The sequence below is a fragment of the Urocampus carinirostris genome, chromosome 1, assembly GCF_059441175.1.
Source record: "Urocampus carinirostris isolate Australia breed hairy pipefish chromosome 1, RoL_Ucar_1.0, whole genome shotgun sequence".
Lineage (NCBI taxonomy): Eukaryota > Metazoa > Chordata > Actinopteri > Syngnathiformes > Syngnathidae > Urocampus > Urocampus carinirostris.
Genome location: NC_142349.1, coordinates 4,623,267 through 4,647,145, shown reverse-complemented (window position 1 = coordinate 4,647,145; position 23,879 = coordinate 4,623,267). Strand labels below are relative to the sequence as shown.

General features: G+C 43.5%; 1 protein-coding gene across 1 annotated transcript; it reads right to left on the bottom strand.

Moving 5' to 3' along the window:
• Positions 1-2,069: 2,069 nt before the first annotated feature.
• Positions 2,070-23,605, bottom strand: LOC148373310 (neuropilin and tolloid-like protein 1). The gene is made up of 10 exons (XM_088344957.1): positions 23,449-23,605; positions 23,232-23,291; positions 21,936-22,070; positions 21,607-21,855; positions 10,871-10,912; positions 10,562-10,689; positions 9,711-9,939; positions 8,799-8,912; positions 8,575-8,719; positions 2,070-4,776 (listed from the first exon to the last, which is right to left on the bottom strand). Exons 1-10 carry the CDS (start codon positions 23,471-23,473, stop codon positions 4,245-4,247), a joined length of 1,659 nt encoding a protein of 552 aa, XP_088201083.1. The 5' UTR covers positions 23,474-23,605; the 3' UTR covers positions 2,070-4,244.
• Positions 23,606-23,879: the final 274 nt, after the last annotated feature.

Sequence of the window (23,879 nt, the reverse complement as noted above, 5' to 3'; positions counted from 1 at the left end):
AGAGCCCCTTCTGCTTTATTTGTCAAAAGTTCATCTAATTTGCTTCTGGTTGTTTTTAATACCTGTAATCTGGATTCATTTGGTGTTTTTTTATGTTCTTCTTCTAGTTCCTTAATCTTATCCTCCAATTCCTTCTGGTTCTTTAAGCGTGTTTGTTTCAGTCGGGACGATATTTCAATTAATTTCCCCCTTATTACAGCTTTCCCTCCTTCCCATAATATTGATGGAGAAACCTCATTGTTGTCATTGATTTGAAAATCTTCTTTTATACACCGTTTTATTTCCTGTACTACGTTTTTATCTGAGAGGAGAGATACATTCATCCTCCAATACCTAAAATGGGGTCATTGTCTAAACTTAGTTTCAAAGTAATTGGAGAAAGGTCACTTATAGTAATATTCTCTATACCACACTCTACTACTGTATGCATATGTTGTCTTGAAATGTAAAAGTAATCAATTCTCGAATAGCTGCCATGCGGGTTTGAATAGAAAGTATAGTCTTTAGTTTGGGGATTCTTCTCTCTCCATGGATCTATCAATCCCAATTCTTTAGTTATGTTATTCAACATCCTCGACCTCTTTGTATTTGTTCCATGTACTGAAGGATACTTGTCCACTTTGCCATTCTGTACAGTGTTAAAGTCACCTCATATAAGTAACATTCCCTTCGCACAGTTGGTTATTACTTTAGCTAATACTTGAAAAAATGTCCCCTTTTCCTCAATTGGTGCAAAAACACAGATTTTAATCTAAAGTTATTGTTTTTGGTTAAAGTAGCAACCAGATGGATCCAGCCAAGGTGTCGTCAGTCACCCCCCAGCCCGTTCCTGACTGCCGAAAGAAGCTCCAGCAGTTCCTTGGGTTTGCCCATTTTTACCGCCGGTTCATTCGGAACTACAGCTCGGTGGCGGTTCCTCTCACGGCACTCACCAGCCCCAAAGAGGCGTTCTGGTGGTCTCCGGCGGCCAGCGACGCCTTCTCCGCCCTCAAGGCCCACTTTTCCTCGGCACCCATGCTCCAGGTGCATGAACCTGACCGCCAGCTCATCTTAGAGGTGGACGCCTCAAACATGGGAGTTGGACCAGTTCTGTCCCAGAGGTCGACTAAGGAGAACAGGATCCATCCCTGCGTCTTCTCCTCGCGCCGTCTCTCACCTGTGGAGTGTAACTACCTCGAACCTTCTTCAGCCGCTAGCGATTCCCACCCGCCCCTGGTCCCACGTTGCCATGGACTTTGCGACTGGACTGCCTGCTTCTGATGGGATGACGACCATCCTCATGGTCCACTTTCTTGCGCTCCCGAAGGGCCCTTGCGCCAAGGAGATCGCGCAGGCAGTCCAGCTCCACGTCTTCAGGCTCCATGGCATTCCAAAAGACATTGTTTCCGACCGGGGCCCCCAGTTCTACTCCAGATTCTGGAAGGAGTTTTGTCCTCTGGTGGGGGCCCGATCGTCTCCGATTACCTGACTTGTTACAATCTCCGACCATGCTCCGTTCTCTTGTCCCGGCTACCTGACTTGTTTCGATCCCCGACCACGCTTCTTTCGCGAGGGCTTCCCGCTCCTCCTGTCTAGCGAGCACCAAATCACGGTCTTTTTCCTCTCGCCCTGACTCCCCCGATCCCCCAATAAAGCATTGTGTGAAACGTTACGCATTTGGGTCCACTGCTTGTAGTGGTCGTGACATGACCTTTGTTTACGTAAGTGTTTTCATTGTGTCAAAGCAATGTTTCTTTAGTGATGTTCTATTAAACGTTAGAATTAAATCTCTGCAGAAATGTGAGGAGTGTACTCACTTTTGCCCGTTGCACTAATTTGTAACAAAAAGTAGCTCTCGGCTTGAAAATTTATCGGAAAGCCCCCCATTATATTACACCTTTCAACCTTTTTAATCTTTGCAATTCAACTTATTAGGCGGCAATAAACCATATAAACACAATGTAGCACCTATTTACTCACAGCAAGAAAGACTGTTGCAAACCCTAAAAATATTAACAATCTACGATGATGTTGTCATCGGGCCCATTTAGCTATGAAGGAGAAATGTGAAAGAATGGAACAGCAGCGAGCCCATATGATGCATCTTTATTCGAAAGAAATTCAGCTATATGTTGATAAGTGAACAGAAAACACTTTTTAATTCAAAGTAAGATTACATAAAGATTCCAATATGGATGAAAACTTATTCAATTATGTTAAGTGTCAGTAATTAGAAATCTATATTGTGTTTGCCTTCCTAACAGATTGTGAGGCTTTACACTAAACTCTTATAAGGTATCTTCACTACAAAAATTTTAGGTCGCTGAATGATCCTGAGAAAAGCAGTAGTCACTGCTACTTTGTTGATGACAATGTCATTGTCTACAAACATGAAAATTTCCTTTTCAATGTACATCAGCATGAAGGCCTTCAAACGTTCCTGAAACAGTGAGCTTCTTAGCCTAATTTACTCACATTTTAAAGCAGTGAAGCTCTGCTCACATGCAACCTGAGTACAGGAAAGGTGAACAGGAACTTAGATGGCAGCCCGATGACATGGTACGCATGTGTGAGAAGGTTATATTGTGAGAGGACCTGCTTTTTTCTTCCTTTTTTTTTCTTTTCTTTTTTGTTGGTGTCTTTTTTCTTTTTTAGCTTTATTTGTCCGCCAAATGTAATTTTGTGCATAATGTTACATAATAATTTTCAATATGTGGATAAAAACAACAAAAACAATCTGAAGAAGCTTTTGGGAGCCGAAAGAACCGCTCGTTTTTAGTGAGCCGAGCTGAAAGAGATGTTTCTCGAAAAAGAGACGAAATTTGCATCACTACGAGCTTATTTGGGTGGGAGGCGCTACCTAAGTGCTAAATACTGCAAACATGTAGCACAACACACCCTGGGGACACACAGATGAGAGACAAAAAGTGCAAGAGGAGTGAAGTGAATGATAACAATCCTTCGTTAACACATTTATCTTTATCTGCCTTTCTTTCCATCGAATCTGACTCATATCATTTGCGCTGTTCTGTGTTATTTTACTGCTAAAGAGAAGTGGTGGTGGGCCAAACAAACGTAAAAATGTAGAAAGTGCGAGTAAGGTTAGATAGTGAGAGTGACAGATACATGTTCAAATTATTTTTCCACATCCAGCCAGCCCAAACTCGAACTTGACATGAGCAGGCCCTTTGGGGAATATCCCGTTCTTCCCGATAAGTCACTCCGGCATTGGTTCTAGCTAGACAGTAAGGAGGCGAAGGATGTAATTTGTGATTTAAATGATGTAACTTCTAGGTGATATAACTACCAACAAATAGCTGTTATAACAATGTAAGACATAATCATGAGTTGAAAAGGTATACAGAAAAAGCGTCCAAGGTTATTATAGGGAACGGGTCCCCTAGAAATCTTTAACTTCAACCTGTCATCCCTTCCATATTTTTGCGTGATTTGTTAGGTTTGCGATGTAATATTTGTTGTAAATGCTTGAAAAGATAAGATAAATGTGAATAATACTGATTTCCATTTTACACATGGTGAAAAACAGTGTATGTCAAATTAATACAGTTGAGCTGAGGACAGTTCAGCTTGAAAAACCATATAGAAATGCTCAAGATGTACATTTTAACTCCAGTGCATGGTGTTATATTCATATTATATTTTTTTTCACTTGATGCTTAATTCTGGTTTATAAAACGTGAGGAATAGATGAAATCTATTTGTTATTTGTTTTGAGGTGAATAAGTAAACATTTTGCACAAAAAAATGGAACAGGAACTTGGATACGTAGATTTAGCATCCATCTCATGTCAAACATATGGCCCATGGGCCAAAGCTGGCTTGTTGGATGATTTTATGTTTGTGAATATATGTGAAAAGATCCCTCATCATCCTTGATTATAATTTGTAGGGTAGGCGACAAATGTAGGCTCAATTATAAATCTGTGTACAGAATACCAAAGCTAAATATTAGGCATTGACATTGTTTTACCTGATAACATATTATCTGGATCTGCCCACGGGCCAAACAGAGTTTGACACGTCTGATCTCACTTAAACTACATTTTAAAAGGCTTATTGCATTAAATTCGAAAAACAGACTTTATTCAAACAGACTAGATTTGAATTATTTAATACATGAAGAAGTGGAAAAATTAAGATTTTGATGCCATAAATAAGGATTACAAGTGAGGGCATGAATCTCACTAGTGTAATTGACGGGGGTTGTTCTAGATGTTTTTTTTTAATGAAGGTGTTTTTTTATATCAGAAATCGTTGGACAATGTACGATGGAACGTGTGGTCCATCCCCTGCATGCCATGATGCATCTGATGATGGTAAATATGGTGCCTGCTGGTTGTCGGACCATCATCCATCATCAGATCATCATCCTCTCTGTAGCCATCTCCGCCGTCCTGAGAGTAGCTGTGCTTCATGACTAAGATGCTCCTGTGAGCGGCCGGGGTCATGTGGTGGGACAACAGTGGTGACTGCTGACCCACCATCCCTGGTTGATGTTGCGGCACAAGTACCCCACAATCTGCATCCACATTGGTTTCTCTCATGCTGAGGTTGCTGCGGCTACCATGTACACTGCCGTGCAAGCTCCCTGGGTGCGATCCGCAGTGGTGGTCGCGGATGCATTTGGAGGAAGATCGACGCAGCTTGTGTGATTTTTCAAATTCTTCGGCCAATGCGGCGTCAGTAAGATCGCCTGAGGGGATATGTCGTAATGTGCAGAGCTCGTAGTGAGGAGGTTGGAGCCCTGGATGAAGCAGGGCAGGGTCAAAATCCTCCCTATAAACAGAAAAAAGACAGCACATGTTTACTCTGAAAAGACAAAAACTAAGGACCCATGATAACTGTTTTTCCTTCTGATGCCAAGATCTGAGAAAATCGTCTACAGGACACAGATTACTGTTTTTAACTACAAGCTATCAAAAAAATAAACCAGAAACAAAATACATATTTTATGTGTATCTTCTTTTTTGTTTACAATATTATATACCTCTGGTAAATACTGTATGTGTTTGAAAGGCAGTATTGTAATGACAAGAACCTGATTTCGATCAATTGAAGTTAGCAAAACTTACTTTGTGTGTCAATGTATCTGATGCAAGTGTTATTTACACAGGGGCGGCACGGCAGCTGAGTGGTCACCACGTTAGCCCCACTTTTCAGAGGTCTTGAGTTCAAATCCAGCTACTGGTCTGTCCCCCTGTGTGGAGTTCACATGTTCCACCCCATGCCTGTCCCCCTCTGAATGTGTGAATAGCTGTATGTCTCCGTGTACCCTGCAACTGGCTGGCAACCAGTTCAGGGTGTCTCCTGCCCATTACACGAAGATAGCTGGGATGGGCTCCACCACACCCACGTCCCTACTGAGGGTGAGCGGTGCAGAAAATGAATGGATGGATATTCAAACATCATTGATGACCTTTCAAAAGAGTGCAAAACATAAAAATATCTCCAATTCATATTCATATATCATAAAGATATAGTATCGCAATCAAAGCTCAGTTCAATACTGCTTACTTCCTTCATTTGTTCCCCTTATTCTAGCAAAGTGTACGATTTTGGAGAAAAAAAAACTGTCATGATTTGCCAATTGCTCTTACCTGCGCTCACTCGTTTAGCACCCCTACAGGGCACGATGAGTACCTGGTCATACCCATTGGACTTACCAACGCACCTGCCGTCTTCCAAGGACTAATTAATGACGAGTTGCGTGATATATTGAACCGTTTTGTTTTTGTGTACCTCGACGACATCCTGATCTTTTCCAAGTCCATGGAAGAATACACGCAGCACGTCCAACTCGTTCTTCACCGTCTCCTGGAGAACTCACTCTTTCATTAAGGCAGAGAAGTGTGAGTTCCATGCCAAGACAGTGTCCTTCCTGGGGTATATTGTGACTGAGGGAAGCATACAGATGGACCCAGCCAAGGTGTCGGCAGTCACCTCCTGGCCCGTTGCTGACTGCTGAAAGAAGCTCCAGCAGTTCCTCAGTTTGCCAATTTTTATTGCCGGTTCATCCGGAACTACAGCTTGATGGGGGCTCCTCTCAAGGCACTCGACCAGCCCCAAAGAGGCGTTCCGGTGGTCTCCGGCGGGCAATGACGCCTTCTCCGTCCTCAAGGCCTATTTCCCTGCGCCTTCTTCTCGTGCTGTCTCTCACCTGCGGAGTGCAACTATGACGTCGGGGACCAGGAGATATTGGCCCTAAAGCTTGCCTTGGAGGAATGGCGACACAGGCTGAAGGGGGTGACAGTTCCATTCCTGGTTTGGACGGACCATAAGAATCTCCAATACATCCGCTTGGCTAAGCGCCTGAACCCCAGACAGTCACATATTTTTTGCCAGGTTCAACTTTACCCTCTCCTACCACCCGGGCTCTCGCAACGTCCAGCCTGATGCCCTCTCCCGCCAGTTCCAGAAGGGGGGCAGTCTTCCCCAGGGCCCAGCATCCATCCTTTCCGGTTCCCGTGTGGTGGCTCCGCTTACATGGGACATCAAGGACCGTGTGAGGAGGGCGCTTCAGGACCAACTGGGACCCAGCACCTGCCTCGAGGGTCACCAATCTGAGGTCCTTCAATGGGGGCATGACTCCCGCCTGGCCTGCCACCCAGGGGTTGCCCGCACTCGCAGCCTCCTCTCTCGACGCTTCTGGTGGCCCTCCTTGGTGAAAGAAACGCGGGAAAACGTCGGGGCATGCCAAACCTGCTCCTGGAATAAATCTTCCAACCAGCCACCGGCCGGCCTTCTTCGGCGTCATGAGAGATTTCCACCAGCGACACCCCGACCAGCCTGCTCTCCGCTGGGGCCGTACTAGGGGCACCGGCCCGTCCGCTCAGCCTCCTCCTGCCACGCCTCCGGATGCTGATGCTGGGTCACCTTCCTCCGCGGCATCAGGCCGGTCTTAGGGGCCGGTCACACAGACATTTGCGGCTGAATCACGGCTAAAATTTTGCGTTTTTTTTTTGCCCGTGGTTGCCCGGGATGGAAAATGCGCAAAATTGGCCAACCCGCTGTTGATCTGTGGTATGGCCGGAAAAAAGACGCCGGCGACTGTTCCGCTTCCTCTCATCGCGTCATTTGCGCATCATTTCCGTGTTTAGACCACGTGTATAAAAACTGCCGAGCCGGTGTTGTGCTTGCCCTCTGTCCCGTCCTGTCCTGTTTCCTGCTCGTCCGTCCGTGGCTTCGCAATCGTCTCCGGTTACCTGACTTGTCCCATCCTCCGACCACGATCCGTTCTCCTATCTCAGCTGCCCGTCTTGCTTCGGATCTCTGACCATGCTTCCTGCCCATTGAGCACCGGATCGCTGTTGTTTGTTTCCTCGCGCCTGACTTCCTCGATTCTCCAATAAAGCTTTGTGTGAAACGTTACTCATTTGGGTCTACTGCCTGTTCTGGTTCTGACGAAACTTAATTGCCATTTTTCAGACTTGAATTTAAATTTCAATGTGATTTTCGTTTTTTAAAATAAAAGTTCATTTTGCGTGCTAGTTTTTTTTTTTTCGGGAGAACTTAAACAGAGTCACATGCAAACATAACTTGAGATGACATACTTAAGAGACTGTAACAAAATATCAACAATGGATGTACACCAGTCTATCTAAGCCTATCAAAGTCTTGCAAACTTTGCCTCACCTTTATTGGCCAGTGTCATTAAAATCTGCTTTTGATTGGCCAGTGGTGTTAAACTACGAAATGTGACGATTCTTTTTGGCCAAACACTTCTCCACTCAAATACCAAACTGGAACTATGAATCCTTGAAAGAAACGCAGTGTTTTGCGGTTACACTATCACAATGCATTACATCGCAATATCGATTTGATTTTAGTTAATCGTGGAGCCCTAGTTCACGATGAAGGCAAGAAATCTTTTGTAAAGTTTGGTCCGAATCCTCTGCAAAGCTTAGAGTAATGTTGAAGAGAGAAGTAATGAGATCAGGCCTTGGACACTAATTTACGGACTCAGCCAGAAGCTGCTTAATTTTTCAGACCATTTTCATAACATCATTTAATATTTTTTTGTTCCCTTTTGAAACACCAGTTGCATCTTTTCCATGATTATTTGTGTTTTCAACCACATCAATAATATGTATGGTCTGCGTGTTTTTTTTTCACATTTAAAAAGAAATCCAATAAATAAAAATAAACTTTAGCCATATTTGCATTTTTTTTGTGCTAACCGTAAGAGTTCTTCATGTCAATAAGTCCGATGACTACACAGCGGCACATGCGCAAGTTGTTGAAATGGCTGATAGCAGGATATTGATCAAATGATGAAAAACATGCCAGAACGTCAACAGCAGTTTTTCAACGTCGCAGAAAATATACGCAAAGCTTGCTTTAAATGTCACTTGCACACCATTGCCAGAATGTAGCCTTTGTCTATATCACATCCAGAACATTCTGCCATTACAAACTATCCTGAATAGGAGTTCATCTCCAGCCTCTAATCCTACCAACATTCTTATCACCACAAATTCAATGAACACGCTAAGGACAAGAGAGGAAATACTACAGTCTCTCAACAATTGCAATAAGTCAAATACCATAGTGAGATGATTGAGAAAATTAATCAACCTGCGGATGATGTACTTCTTCCGAGGCTGTTTGACTTGAATGACGACAGAGATGATAAGCAGGATGACAACCAAGCCACAGGTCACGGCAATGATCGTGATGTTAGTATTATCCAGAGAGTCAAGTATGCTGGGTTTCCTTTTTTCTGGTGTCACAAATGACACAAAATATAATTGGATTTAGATAACAGATACTACATGTGGTGAAAATGTATTTGCTTATACCTTTACAATGATTCTCATCCCATGGATATACACAATTCTGGATGCCGTTGCAGACCAAGGTGTGGTTGATGCACATATTGCTATGGCAAAAGAAAGTGTCTCCCTCACATGGCGCTGGAAACAAAATACACATAACTGAAACCCGACTTTTCCCTTTCCAGATCTGTGCAGACCTGTCATTTACAGTATCTTTCGTCCAATGTTGTTGTCACAATATGTTCAACTCATTTTGTAACAATGATAATTAAGGTACATTCTATTTTATTCTATTCTATTCTATTCTATTCTATTATATTCTATTCTATTCTATTCTATTATATTCTATTCTATCTTGCAGAAAGAAATAAGCTAACATAAACAAAAACAACTTGAGCCATGACTCACTAACTGACCACTCTTCTTTGGTTGACTTCTATACTTGTGGTTATTAAATTACAAAAATAAATAAAATAAAGATTAGGTATTGACCAGTTTCTCTTCGCCACACACATTCCAAGACATCAATCCATCCATTTTCAGCGCCACTTATCCTCACTAGGAGCGCAAGGGGGCTGGAGCCCAGCCATCTTCAGCCGGTTGGCAGGGGACACCCTGAACTGGTTGCCGGCCAGTCACAGGACACACAATGACAATTCACTCGCTCATTTACACCTAGGGACAATTTAGTTCGGACAATTAAACTGACAGTCCTGTTTTTTGGGGGGATGTGGGATAAAACTGGAGTGCCCGGAGAAAACCCAAGGAGGCATTGGGAAACTATGCAAACCCCGCTAGGAGAGGCTGCAATTGGCTGGAATTGAACCTTGGACCTCCCCACCGTGGGGCTGCGTTCCAAGACAGTGATCAAATATGTTTTATTTATTCTGTCCAGGAGAAACCATCACATAATCCAACAATGATTGGGTCACTCACGATCAAGGAATGTTGTGAAGAGGATCTTGAATCTGCTTTTCCTGCTTCCCTCATCAGCCCACAGTCTCACCACACCCAAGGAGGACGTAAGCATAACATCGTTGGCAACCGTGGAGCAGAATTTATTCCTCAGGTGCTCAACGGAACTGTTGCCGTCATAAATGGCCACAAAATTGCGCTTGCACTCATTGGAGTTGTGCATTTCGTACTCCAGAAAGCGCATGTAGATCTGTGAATTGGATATTGGAACAGATTTTTAGAACAGATTTCAAATTTGTCAAGAATGCTGTCAATATTTTTAATCTACTTACTAACTAATTTGTTTAAATAAAATGGCACTAGGTACATATCTTATTAAGTAGTATGGAGGAGATTGCAGCAATGGTACTGCTTCGATGGTTCGGCTTTGCCTCAAAAGTCATATTTGAATTCATTGCTGTCACATTGGTGCGAGAAAAAAAAATCTGGACTTGTTAAAACTTTGAGTGTAGGAATCTCTGCTCTCCGCGGTAATGGCATGAACAAAAATATACTTGCAAATTTCTATTTTTTTAGTTTCTATTTTATTTAATGGGAATAAAATCTTTTAGCAAATGGATTATTGAATATTTAAATAATTTAATTACATTACCAGAATGCAGTGAGGGCATCCATTGTGTTGCTTAATGTCATTTTTAGAAACGGCATCGCTTTTGCTTTTGGTGCATTTGTCAAAGTAGACATTTGGAACACTCCCCTTTATAAGACTGACAAAGCTAAAGCCAAATGTTATGCAATAAAGAGGGAATCTATCATCCAATTAATGTGAAAGATAATTATTAAAATGAGTTTAACATACACTGTACACATACCTTGGCTTTTGGTGGGGCCTGTACAAACCACCTGCAGTCCACAGCCTCGGTGGGCAGAGCCTGCTTGTCCCTGCTTATTTGTGTGGATTCCACAAAACCTTCTGGACCATTCAGCTCAAACTCACAAACTGTGAAAAACAATATATTTTTGTATGTTTTACCAAATTGTCATCATGCTATACACGGTAAAACTTACTATGTATTCAGTACACTGTAATATTATGTGTACATTCACAATGGTGCTTACACAGCATGTTGCTTTAAAAAAATATTGTTAAAAAAAGTGTCTTAATTTATTGTAATACCTACTTGGCAATGCTGGCAATACTCCCAAATCTTTGAACTCTGGGTCTGTATAGATAAGAGCAAAAGAGTTGTTAATGGATTAAATATTTACGAGCAAGTTGACATTATTTTTTGTTAGGGAGGGTGTGCTGATACTAGCCTCCTTTGAATGTATCACTACTTTAGAAAGTGGCCGATACAAGTATCAAATTGGGGAGAAAACGGTTTCATTATACGTAATAAATATGATGGAATTTCAAAGAAAGTCCTTGAATGATCAAACTTTTTTAGCATCTACTCTAGTATCATATCAATGAAGACTCAAGAAATGAGTAATTATATCGGTTTGAGAAAAGTGGTCACGAATATCCATCGAGAGAACCGAAGTTCGGATGCAAATGTTCTTTCAACTTCTGTTACCGCACAAAATATGACTGGATTTTCAAGGAAACTCCTTGAAATTATCTTTTTTTTTCAGTTTCTGTTGTAGTTTCACATCGATGGCTATTCAAGGGTTGAGTAATTGTAAAACTGGTCATGAACATCCCTCGACAAAACGAAGTTCACATGCAATTTCTCTTGCCGCCAAAAGGTTTACATGATTTCAAGAAAATTCATTGAAATAATATTTTTTTCCAGTGTCTATTTTAGTGTTATATCAATGACTACCGTAAAATTCGGACTATAGAGCATACCTGATTATAAGCTGCACCCATTTCATTTTTAAAGGAAAAAACCTTTTGTACATACATAAGCCGCACCTGACTATGAAGGAACAAGGAGTGGCCATTCCTATTAAGAACAGATCAGTCGCATCCAAGATGCCACCACGCTTTGCCAAGAAGCAGGGTGGTATGAGCATTGAACAACAAGAAGAGACTCTTTCTTCTTGTAATTTGGGAACGGAGATATGGGAGACCACCAGCTCAGCCCTTTCAGTGCCGTCCTCAGGGGGACACTCATGGACTAAACGGGTGTCTTATGTGCCCACATTGAAACATGAGATATTTACGAAGAACGATGGTACACAACAGTCATTTTGTAGTATTTGTTCTAGTGTCGCATTGATGCCTACTCATGAGTTATGTAGTTGTATCAGTTTGAGAAAAAGTGGTCATGAACATCTCTCACCTGAACCATAGTTCACATTCAATTTTTTCTTTAGATTCTTGGCAACAACAAAAAATACAGTAGATAACAAGAAGAGTATAACATCTTTATCATCAAGGCATTGATCTTAGACATGCTCGATGTGATTTATACACTATAACTACCAAACTATCAGAAAGCGGAATGCCCTTATTCAAACGTCCTTTAAATCCTGACAACGCATGCCGGGATATTGTGTCCTGGTCAATGGACTTGCTAGGTGGATTATAAATCCGCATTTAGCGTCTTAGTTCTTATTAATCCCTTCTCGTGTTTCTTACCCGTTTCTGCTTCAGCCTGGGACAGATTATTCACATTCAGTCCTGTCCCTGCCAATATTTGTGTGTATTGCTGGGGGTTATTGCAACAATACATTCCCAGAGGCGCCACATCCAATCTAAAGATTATGCATACAATCAAATGTTTTCAATCTGCAATTGTGGGGACACTATAACACGTTCTTAAATCCTACAGTGGTATTTTATTCCTCAGTGCTAGAGAAGGCAAGTAAATAAGGGCCCCTATGCTGGGACTCGTTAGCTACAGTACTTGCAGTTTTGTGCAGTCAGTGCAGACTGGCAAAGATGTGCCTCACCTTGAAGTGTAGAATAAAAATATGCTGTATTAACTAGTTATGTTTATTCAGCTTTAAAGTTGTTTTTCATTTTATGTCACAAATTTTGGATGTTTTGAATTTACACAATATATTATAAGAAATATTTTTACAATAAGTAGGTAATGTGTTACTCTACTGAGTGTCTGCAGTGAGGCACACAGTTATCTTGCCTCAAGGCAGAGGGCGTTATTGAGTCAGCAAGTTGAAACATCAAGTATGTTGTTAGTCGTTGCATGGACTTTGTTTTTAATAATGGAGGATTACCTACCTATTGATGCTTTTATTGAAAAGGAGCCCTATGTAATGTATTAGTGTGCTTAGTGTCTGCAGATGCAAAGTGAGATACCCATTTGGCTTGCCTTATGGTAGAGGACAATAGTGAGACTAGGGATTCTGATTCGGCACACACCACCTCCGCAAACAATACAATTATGATAAAATTGGAAAGCAAACAGCAAATCAAGCCATCCTGTATGTTTTTTCTTTGTATCCAGGTGGGTAGAGTAGCCAAAACAAATACTCAAGTAAAAGTACTGTTACTTCAGAATAATATTACTCAAGTAGAAGTAAAAGTAGTCACCCAAATACTTACTTGGTAAAAATCTTTCCTCAAGTACTGAGTAACTGGAGCAACATCGTATTTATTGTTTTTTTTTCTAAAAAAACAACCAATTATCTTATGAAATGATCAAAGTCCATCATATAAACAAAAACTACATTTAATCTAAAATTAGATCAACATAAATTCAAGTGCTTTAAAAAGCAATGAAATAAAAATAGTATAAATCAAATAAATCAATTAAGCACATGTAGCACCAAGTAGCCCCCACACTTATCTTAACAGGCTCTGTAAGCAGAACAACAAGCTAGCAAATGAACTCGAACAAATGAGACATTGCATATTGTAGCTGGTGTTTGGCACCCTTTAAAAGAGGAACATTTTTTTGATGTGAGACCAGGGGTGCTCCACCTCTTCTGTATTTTCATAGTCGCTATTGCTAAGTGACATCTTCGATCCGTTCTATCCACAAAAAATGTTTTCCCCGCTGAAATTGAATATGGTCATGTGATGAGGCTGCTACGTTTGATTGGTGAAACATAGTAGAGCCGGCCGGAGTTCTGCGTCAGAATAAATGGCCATAGCGGAGACAGAACCGTCCCTGCGTGGAGGGGATTTGGTAAGTAATGAAGTAATGACTTCAATGTAGCCTATTGTAGCAAAGTAAAAGTACTGTATTTTTCCTCACAAATTTACTCAAGTAAATGTACAGAGATTGAAAAATACTCCGAGAAGTACAAAATTCTACAAAACTTACTTAAGTAAATGTAACGAAGTAAATGTACCCACCTCTGTTTGTATCAACTTTTTTTTATAATGAAAGATTCTATCAATGCTTTTATTCAAAAGAAGTAGCTCATACACTTCATTTGTACAGTAAGTAGAGGTAAGACAAACGTTTTTTCTTTGTATGCCACTGTTCATACATTCCCCTGCCAATCAAATGAGAAATAAAATGTAAGTTCATTTATTTGTAAAACTGCCTAACCAGACACAAACTGCACCACATGTCAATGGTTACTTTGGTCATTTGGCCCAAATCTTAAATCTGGAAACCCCATTTTGTATTACAAAAGAACAAATATCTTGTATCTTGAATGAGCGGTAACTTATTCTGTGTATTATCATGAATTGGATATTTTCTGGTTTTCAATATAAAAATCTTGTGGGGACATTCAGATTTACTCCAAAAAAAGATTCCCAAACAGGAGGAGGCAGATTAATCTTTGATGCTGGTCATTGTTAGTGGCCTATAAAAACTGCTGTTAATAAAGCCTCAGCCTCCGTCCAGCTTAAGCTGCTGACAAGCTGGATTCCCCTGAAGACAAGCTTTCATTAAGTATCTTTTCCATGCGTGTACACGCACATGCTTTTTTCCCATCGATTTCAATTTCCTGCGGAATGCATCTGAAAAACTAATGCAGGAAATTTACCACAAATAATTGCCTGCGTTGAAAGTTACCGCCAGAAAATCAGAGAGCAAAATGTCTTGAGTGCATTAAAGGGGCAGTATTATTTAGAGCCTCATAGTGGTTAAAAAAAAACCTTACTCATTAAAAAAAAATTTGATTCAAGAATTTAACCCAAAATACATATACCGTCTGTCGTGATTACCTAACCGGAGTCACCTGAGGTAATCAGCTGGTGTGCTGGAACGCGATCTCTTGATTGGTGGAAGTCTACTACATAAGCTGTCAGCGTCCAGAGATGGACGTTCGAGTGTCTTCCTCATTTCCTGAGTGAACCTCCAACATTCAAGGTACCACAAGCCCATGTATATTCCAAGTCTGATTCTCGTTGCCTGACCCTTGTCTGTTAAAAGTTTACGATCTACTCTTCCGCCCCGGCCACCGACTTACCTGCTACGTTTCGCCACGCGTGTTCACCACGGAGTTGCCATATCGTCCCAAGAGGCTTTCCACTGCCAAGGCTCGACGTCCCAAGCCTGCTCCACCGAATCTTGTCACAATAAAGCCTTTAACTGACGCTATTGGATCCGAGTCCTTGTTCTGTTCCATGACAGAACACTCGAACCCAAAGCATGGATCCAGCGACAGTTCGTCCCACCTCTGAGAGATGCGGAAATGCCGAACAGGAATCCGCGCTACAGCGCCTACAACACACCGAAGGCGCAATACAACAGATCGTCCACGACGTATCCACACTAGTCCGGCAAGTACGACGTCACCAAGAATTTTTTGAACAGTGCGAAGCTCCCCCGGCAACACGAGCACAAGATCCAGTTCCGCCCCTTTCTGATCAGGTCGGCAGTGTTGAACCACGAGTAGGTTCGCCAGAGAGATTCAGTGGAGAGCCCGCCCAGGTCCGCCCCTTTCTTATAAATTGCCGACTAATTTTTGATCTACAACCGCGAGCCTTTGTGAACGAAAAGGCGAAGGTGGCTTTTGTGATAAATCATCTGACTGGCAGAGCCCGCCTTTGGGGAACGGCAGAATATGAACGGGGGGCGACAGCATGCACCTCTTTTAATTTGCTAAGCCAGGAGATGATTAAAGTTTTTGATTCTGGAGCCTCATCAGTCGATGCTGCTCGTTCAATCTTGAACATTCGCCAGGGGAGACGCTCCATTGCCGACTATGCCATTGACTTTCGCACACTAGCAGCCCAGAGTCACTGGAACGAAGAGGCGCTGGTCGACGCCTACCTCCATAGCTTGTCCGGTTATATCAAAGACGAATTGGTTTCCCACGCTCCTCCGGTAACTCTTGACAATGCTATCGAACTGACCGCCCGGATCGACCGTAGGGTTCAGGCAAGACGCAGAGAGAGAGAAGATCCCAGCCAACCCATCACCCGGCTAAGTCAAGACATTAGTAAGATACCGAACCCCCCAACCAATTCTACCGCACCTCATGAGATGATGGAGGTGGACCGCACCTTTCTCTCCGTCGAAGAACGCCAGCGAAGGCGTACTGAACGGCTATGTTATTACTGCGGCGGCCAGGGACATAGGGTGGTCAATTGCCCGTTAAAAGCCAACGCTCGTCGGATATAGGGGACATCCGATTGAGCTCAGCTTTAGTATCGTCCCCCAAGACTGATAGACCTGTTCTCCGGGCAAATCTCATTATTTCCGGTACATCTCAACCCTTCCATGCCCTCATCGATTCTGGTGCTGAAACAAATATCCTGGATTTGTCACTCGCACACAAGATGGGGATACCTGTTGAAACCCTTCCTAACCCGGTATCAGCTCGGGCTTTGGATGGCCGCCTATTAGGCACCGTATCTCAAATAACGGAACCCATTGAACTACAGTTGTCTGGAAATCACAGAGAGAAGATCCGATTTCACTTACTTCACTCCCCTAACCAACCCCTTGTCCTGGGTCATCCTTGGTTGGTGCAACACAACCCCCATTTCGACTGGCGCACTGGGTCGATACTTGAATGGGGCATGGACTGTCACCAAACCTGTCTGCAAGCCGCTCCTTACCCAAATCATCCTGTTTCCACGAGGGCTCCACCCAATCTGTCCAAGGTCCCAGCCTGTTACCACCACCTACAGGAGGTCTTCAGTAAAGCTAAGGCCTCTTCCTTGCCCCCTCATAGGCCTTATGACTGCGCAATTGATCTCCTGCCGGGGTCTGCTCCTCCTCGGGGCCGCCTCTACTCCTTGTCCGTTCCCGAGAGGAAGGCCATGGAGGAATACATTTCCGATGCCTTGGCGGCTGGTATCATTCGACCCTCCTCTTCTCCTGCTGGGGCGGGGTTCTTTTTTGTGGGAAAAAAGGACGGGTCACTCCGGCCCTGTATAGATTATCGGGGCCTTAATGAAATCACGGTTAAAAATCGCTATCCCTTGCCGCTGCTTGCCTCTGCTTTTGAGCTTCTACAGGGGGCCACGGTCTTCACTAAACTTGATCTGCGCAACGCCTACCACTTAGTCCGAATCCGGGAGGGTGATGAGTGGAAGACGGCATTCAACACACCCAACGGTCACTACGAGTATCTGGTAATGCCGTTCGGATTAACCAATGCTCCAGCTGTTTTCCAATCTTTGGTAAATGACATTTTACGAGATGTGCTTAATCGTTTTGTTTTTGTGTATCTGGACGATATCTTGATTTTCTCAAAGTCCCTCGATGAACACCGAAAACATGTCCAGCTGGTTCTCCGTCGTCTCCTAGAGAACTCTTTATTTGTTAAGGCAGAGAAGTGCGAGTTTCACGCCAAGACAGTCTCGTTCCTGGGCTACATCGTGGCGGAGGGGACCCTTCAGATGGATCCTGCCAAGGTATCAGCAGTCACCTCTTGGCCTGTCCCTGAGTCTCGGAAAAAGCTCCAACAATTCCTTGGTTTTGCCAATTTCTACCGGAGGTTCATCAGGAACTACAGTTCGGTGGCAGCTCCCCTCACGCTTCTTACCAGTCCTAGAGAGCCATTTCGGTGGTCTTCCGAGGCTAATGCAGCTTTCAACCGTCTAAAAACCCATTTCTCTACGGCCCCCATACTCCAGGTACCGGACCCTGCACGCCAACTGGTAGTGGAGGTGGACGCCTCAGATGTGGGAGTGGGTGCTGTCCTGTCCCAGCGGTCGGACAAGGACCAGAAGATGCACCCGTGCGCCTTCTTTTCCCGGCGGTTGTCCCCGGCCGAACGCAACTACGACGTGGGGGATCGTGAGTTGTTGGCCGTCAAGCTAGCCCTGGAGGAATGGCGGCATTGGTTGGAGGGGGTAACGGTGCCGTTCATAGTTTGGACTGACCACAAGAACTTAGAATATATTAGATCGGCCAAGCGGCTCAATCCTCGCCAGTCACGTTGGGCCCTGTTTTTCACCCGCTTTAACTTCACTCTGTCCTACAGACCCGGATCTCGAAATGTGAAACCCGACGCGCTCTCCCGACAATTCCAGAATTCCAATGACACACCTCAGGGTCCCGCAACGGTCCTTCCAGCTTCCTGTATGGTGGCAGCAGTCTCCTGGGATATCGAGTCCCGAGTCAGAGAGGCGATACCCGATCAGGCGGGCCCCAGCTCCTGTCCCGAGGGTCGACTATTCGTCTCCGAACCCTTACGGTCCGAGGTCCTCCAATGGGGGCACAATTCTCACTTTTCTTGCCATCCGGGGTCGGCTCGGACTCACAGTTTCTTGTCCCGACGCTTCTGGTGGCCTACCATGGCCAAGGACGTTAGGGAATATGTCTCCGCCTGTCAAGTGTGCGCCCAGAACAAAACATCCCACCAACGTCCGGCCGGTCTGTTACATCCACTTCCGGTTCCCCGCCGCCCATGGTCCCACATCTCCTTGGACTTTGTGACGGGGTTGCCAGTATCCGAGGGGATGACGACTGTACTAACTATCGTGGACCGATTCAGTAAGATGGTCCATTTCGTGGCACTACCGAAGCTCCCCTCCGCCAAGGAAACTGCAATGATAGTCCAGCAGCATGTGTTCCGCCTCCATGGCATCCCTCTGGACATTGTTTCTGACCGTGGTCCCCAGTTCTCATCCGCGTTTTGGAAGGAGTTTTGTCGTCTGTTGGGTGCCTCTGTCAGCCTCTCATCAGGGTTCCACCCTCAATCCAATGGGCAGTCTGAACGAGTGAACCAAGATTTGGAAACGGCACTTCGCTGCATGGTCTCTAGCGAACCGTTGTCCTGGGCTCGGCAATTGGCATGGGTGGAATATGCTCACAATTCCTTGGTTAGCTCATCCACTGGAATGTCCCCCTTCCAGTGTGTGTATGGGTACCAACCCCCTATGTTCCCTAGTCAAGAAGAGGAAGTAAACTGCCCGTCAGCTACGGCGAATGCACGTCGCTGTCGGCGAACTTGGGCTCGTGCTCGGGCCACACTCCTTCGGGCTAGCAAGACTCATGCCGTTGGAGCTAATCGACGGAGGAGTCCTGCTCCGAAGTACCAGGTGGGCCAGAAGGTGTGGCTAGCATCAGCTGATCTTCCACTGAAGGTTGAGTCGAGGAAACTGGCTCCTCGGTATCTTGGCCCATTTCCTATAGTAAAAATTATCAACTCCTCAGCAGTCCGTCTCCGTCTACCAAGATCTATGAGAGTGCACCCCACGTTTCATGTTTCCCGAATCAAGCCCGTCAGCCAGAGTCCGTTGGCACCCATTCCACCTCCTCCCCCAGCTCCACGCTCCTTGGACGGGGAGCCTATCTATACAGTGCGCCGCCTGCTCCGCTCCCGACGCAGGGGTCGGGGCTTCCAGTACTTGGTCGATTGGGAGGGATATGGTCCGGAGGAGAGATCATGGATTCCCAGCAGGCAGATCCTGGACCGATCTCTTGTGGCAGAATTCCATCAACTGCATCCTGACCAACCAGCACCACGCCGTGGTCGTCGTCGTAGGTCTGACGCTGCTGCTCTTCCACCGGCAGACCCACCCGCTACCACCCCTTCAGATGCGGACGAAGGGGCCTCTATCCACTCGGAAGAATTCTGAGGGTTCATCGGACGACCTCTGGGCCCTCCATTTTTGGATTATTGGTGATGTATTTTGGGTTTTGGGGAATTATTTGTAACTGGCCTGTGATTTTTTTTTTTCCCTTGGATTACCGGTGTTGCCATGTGACGTGTTTGGATTTATTTTTATTTTTCCCTGGGGGACTTCTGGAGCCGTCCCTTGAGGGGGGGGTTCTGTCGTGATTACCTAACCGGAGTCACCTGAGGTAATCAGCTGGTGTGCTGGAACGCGATCTCTTGATTGGTGGAAGTCTACTACATAAGCTGTCAGCGTCCAGAGATGGACGTTCGAGTGTCTTCCTCATTTCCTGAGTGAACCTCCAACATTCAAGGTACCACAAGCCCATGTATATTCCAAGTCTGATTCTCGTTGCCTGACCCTTGTCTGTTAAAAGTTTACGATCTACTCTTCCGCCCCGGCCACCGACTTACCTGCTACGTTTCGCCACGCGTGTTCACCACGGAGTTGCCATATCGTCCCAAGAGGCTTTCCACTGCCAAGGCTCGACGTCCCAAGCCTGCTCCACCGAATCTTGTCACAATAAAGCCTTTAACTGACGCTATTGGATCCGAGTCCTTGTTCTGTTCCATGACACCGTCATGTAAACGTGCATTATTTACAAAAAAAAACTCGTTGGTCGAGAAATGTGCATTTGTTTTCATTAACATGAGCCTCATCTAAAGGGACCTGACATAACCGTCAGACATCTTTCTGCTACGGGGACCCGCATTATTTACAAAAAAAGACTCGTAGGTTGAGAAATTTGCATTTGTTTTCATTAACATGAGCCTCACCTAAAAGGAGCTGACATAACCGTCAGACATCTTGCTGCTACGGGTACCCACATTTTTTATTAAAAAAAACCTCGTTGGTCAAGAAATTTGCATTTGTTTTCATTAACATGAGCCTCACCTAAAGGCAGCTGACATAACCATCCACTGTTATCCATCATCTCTACACCTCTGCCAAATACTCTTGCATTCACCTTTCTTACCACACCATCCATGTACACATTAAATAGCCATGGTGACATCACACACTCCTGTCTCACACCAGTCAACACAGGGAACCACTCACTTGTCTCACTCCCTACTCTTTCACATGCTCTGCTGTTCATATAAAAACTCTTCAATGCTTCCAACAACTTTCCATACCATTGTTATTTTTTATAGATATTCATAGGTAGTGAAATTTGTATTTCTTTTACATGGCAGATACGTACCTTGTAATTGCCGTAATGTTTTCCTGGCATCTTGTTGCTACGCTGTGCTAGTTCGGCACTGGTTTCCGTTCGCATGATTAGACCATATAGTGCCATCTAGCGGTAATATTACACAATGCACCTTTAAAAAGATGAAAGTGAAATAATTTCTATGTATAGGAAATGTCTAGGCATCAGCTACATAGCCCATGTGACAAACTAAATGCTGCGCAACACCATCAGATGTCACATTAGACACTACGAAAAACTGTTGTCAACTGTAGGCAGTTACAAACTTTCGTGGTATGGTCACGTCAAAATATCATCAGGACTGACTAATATAATTCTCAAGGGCACAGTCCAAGGGGGCTGGAGGAGAGGAAGACCGAAAAAGAACTGGGCTGACAACATTAAGGAACGGACTGATGCCAACTTTGCCACAACTCAGAAACAGGCCAGGAACCTTCAACAGTGGAGAAACTGTCCAGAGTTGTGTACTCATTGGATCGTGAGGGTAAGGGAACTATGAACCGTGATATCTAATATATCTATTTGTCGATGTAACATGAAAATGCTGAAATCAGAAAAGGCCTGCTCCAAGTAGAGACCAAACACCCACTCAAACCCCAAGAAAGATGAAAAAAATTGTTTTTTCAAGCGCATCCAAGAAATGCACGTACTTGCACGTGCAACAAAAGGAGCTTGACAATGATGAAACAGCGAGTAAAAAAGTTCTAAATTCTGTGTTAATTGAAATGTGACTATTGTGCTCTGTCGTGACTCACCTTTAGTAAAGTTGTAGCGGGCTGAGAAACCGATGGCTTCGAGTTCTCCATCAGCCACAAACTTGATGTAAAGATAGCGCCCACTGGAGCGAACATACATGGGACTTTCCTGGCCACAGTAACGTCCGATGATGGGCGAAAAACCAAAGGGGCCGTCACGCACCTCGATGTGATCGAATTTACAATCCCAGGACGGCTCGATGGAGTACTTTTCATCAAAAAACAAGTCGATGCACTGGCGAGGAGAAGCTTGAAGAAATTCAAAAAAGTTTGCTGGGGTTGGATGAAGCAATTTCGGTAAAAAAAAAAGAAGAAAGAAAAGGACTCACCTTCTATAATGTAAACACATTCCCTCTCAGGTGGGTATTTCTGTGGGTAGTTGGGTGAGGTGAAAGAGCCTCCTTCTGGCTCCTTTACCCAGGCCCCACACTGGCCTCTTGGTGTAACACCTGAGTTGTTGGTCACTAGTTATTAAAAGAACATACAGTTTAACTTACTGTATCAACACTTCATTTTTGTTTGGAAATTACTCTGATAAAGGATCAATGAATACAACATTCTTAGTACTCAATTGCATGTACGCATATTATAGTAAATATAGTACATACCAGTGAGATGCGGTCTAGTTTGTGTCTGGTGAGGCCCAGTCAGATTTACAATTAAAAGAACCTTAATCATCATAGCAGGGCAAAAATAGCAGTATATAAACTAACGTAGAAAAAATATTTCGTTGTTTTACTTTAACTTACAAATGGAGTCTATGCACTGCTCCTTTTGAGTAAAGGCATCAACAGGTAGGTAATCCTTAATTATGAAAAAAAGTCCATGCAACTAGAAAAAAAATCCTGGATGACTTGATTTGCTGTTAGCTTGTTTATAATATTTATTATTTTATTATTTGGGGTTAAGGTGCGCGCCAAATCAGAATTTTTGGTCTCACTATCCCCCTTTGTCAAGAGGCAAGATAACTGTGTGCCTCATTGTGCATCTGTTGACACTCAGCACAGTAATATGTTTCATACTAATTGTATCAATAATTTCTATGATAAAATTGAAAAAGAAATCTTAACATTTTGAAGTCAATTGAGAAAGAAATTTGACACTGAATAAATATAACTATCTAATATATTTTATTCTATATTCCCACACATGACAGCCTCACCTACCTTCCCTGAATGCACGTTACAGGTATATACAAATGTATCCATCCATCCATCCATTATCTGCACCGCTTATCCTCAGTAGGGTCGCGGGGGTGCTGGAGCCCATCCTAGCTATCTTCGGGCAGTGGGCAGGGGACACCCTGAACTAGTTGCTAGCCAGTCCCAGGTGTATCCATAACCATTTAAACAAATTAAATCATAGTGTTCGATTTTTCCATTCATTATTGTTTGTTTTTGGTAGATAAATACAAGCATTAAAGTGTCAAAAACAACATCAACAAAATCAGGAAAGATCTCAAGTATTTCCTGATGATAATTGAATTAAGAAACGGGACTATCTACACCAGCGCATTGTAGAAATGACAAGAGCTCAAGCTTTACCAGGTACAAATACAAATGCCGTGAAACATATTTGACGAATTAGAAGAACGATGCATTATTTGTAGAACTGGAAAAACATACCTAAAGATTTTGTTTTGGTGGCTGTGGCACTTGAAAACTCAGGCGTGATCACTGCGAAAGCTGAATGAACCACCAAAAAATTAAAATCAAAAGAGGACTCAATATTCTAGAACAATGGCTTTTTTGACATTATTTTAAAAAAATAATAATTCAAAAATACTGTAATGCACAAGTACTTTTTTTGGGTTGTCAAAAGACACATGTAAAACATACTCACCAATGATAAGCAAAAGATGAAACATTTCTACCCACTGTGCTTCAAGCTAGTATACATTAAATAAAATGTCTTTTAGGAAAAAGCCTCCTGCCCATGCTGCAAATTGTCCTCCAAACGGGTAAAAGCGGACGGCAAAACAAAAAAGCTTGTGGTCATCGCTCCCCATAGCGCAAGGATTAAACTCCCGGCAATTACTAACCTACCAATGTTTTTGCTCCACCGTTTTTTATAAATCCTCTTAGTGGGAACTGTCATTGACAGAACTGGATAGCCAAGTCAAGAAAAACCCTCTCTGGTTAACTGCAGTCATTCTAGGACCTTTATTGGTAGTATTTCATTACAATTGTTATCTATCTATCTATCTATCTATCTATCTATCTATCTATCTATCTATCTATCTATCTATCTATCTATCTATCTATCTATCTATC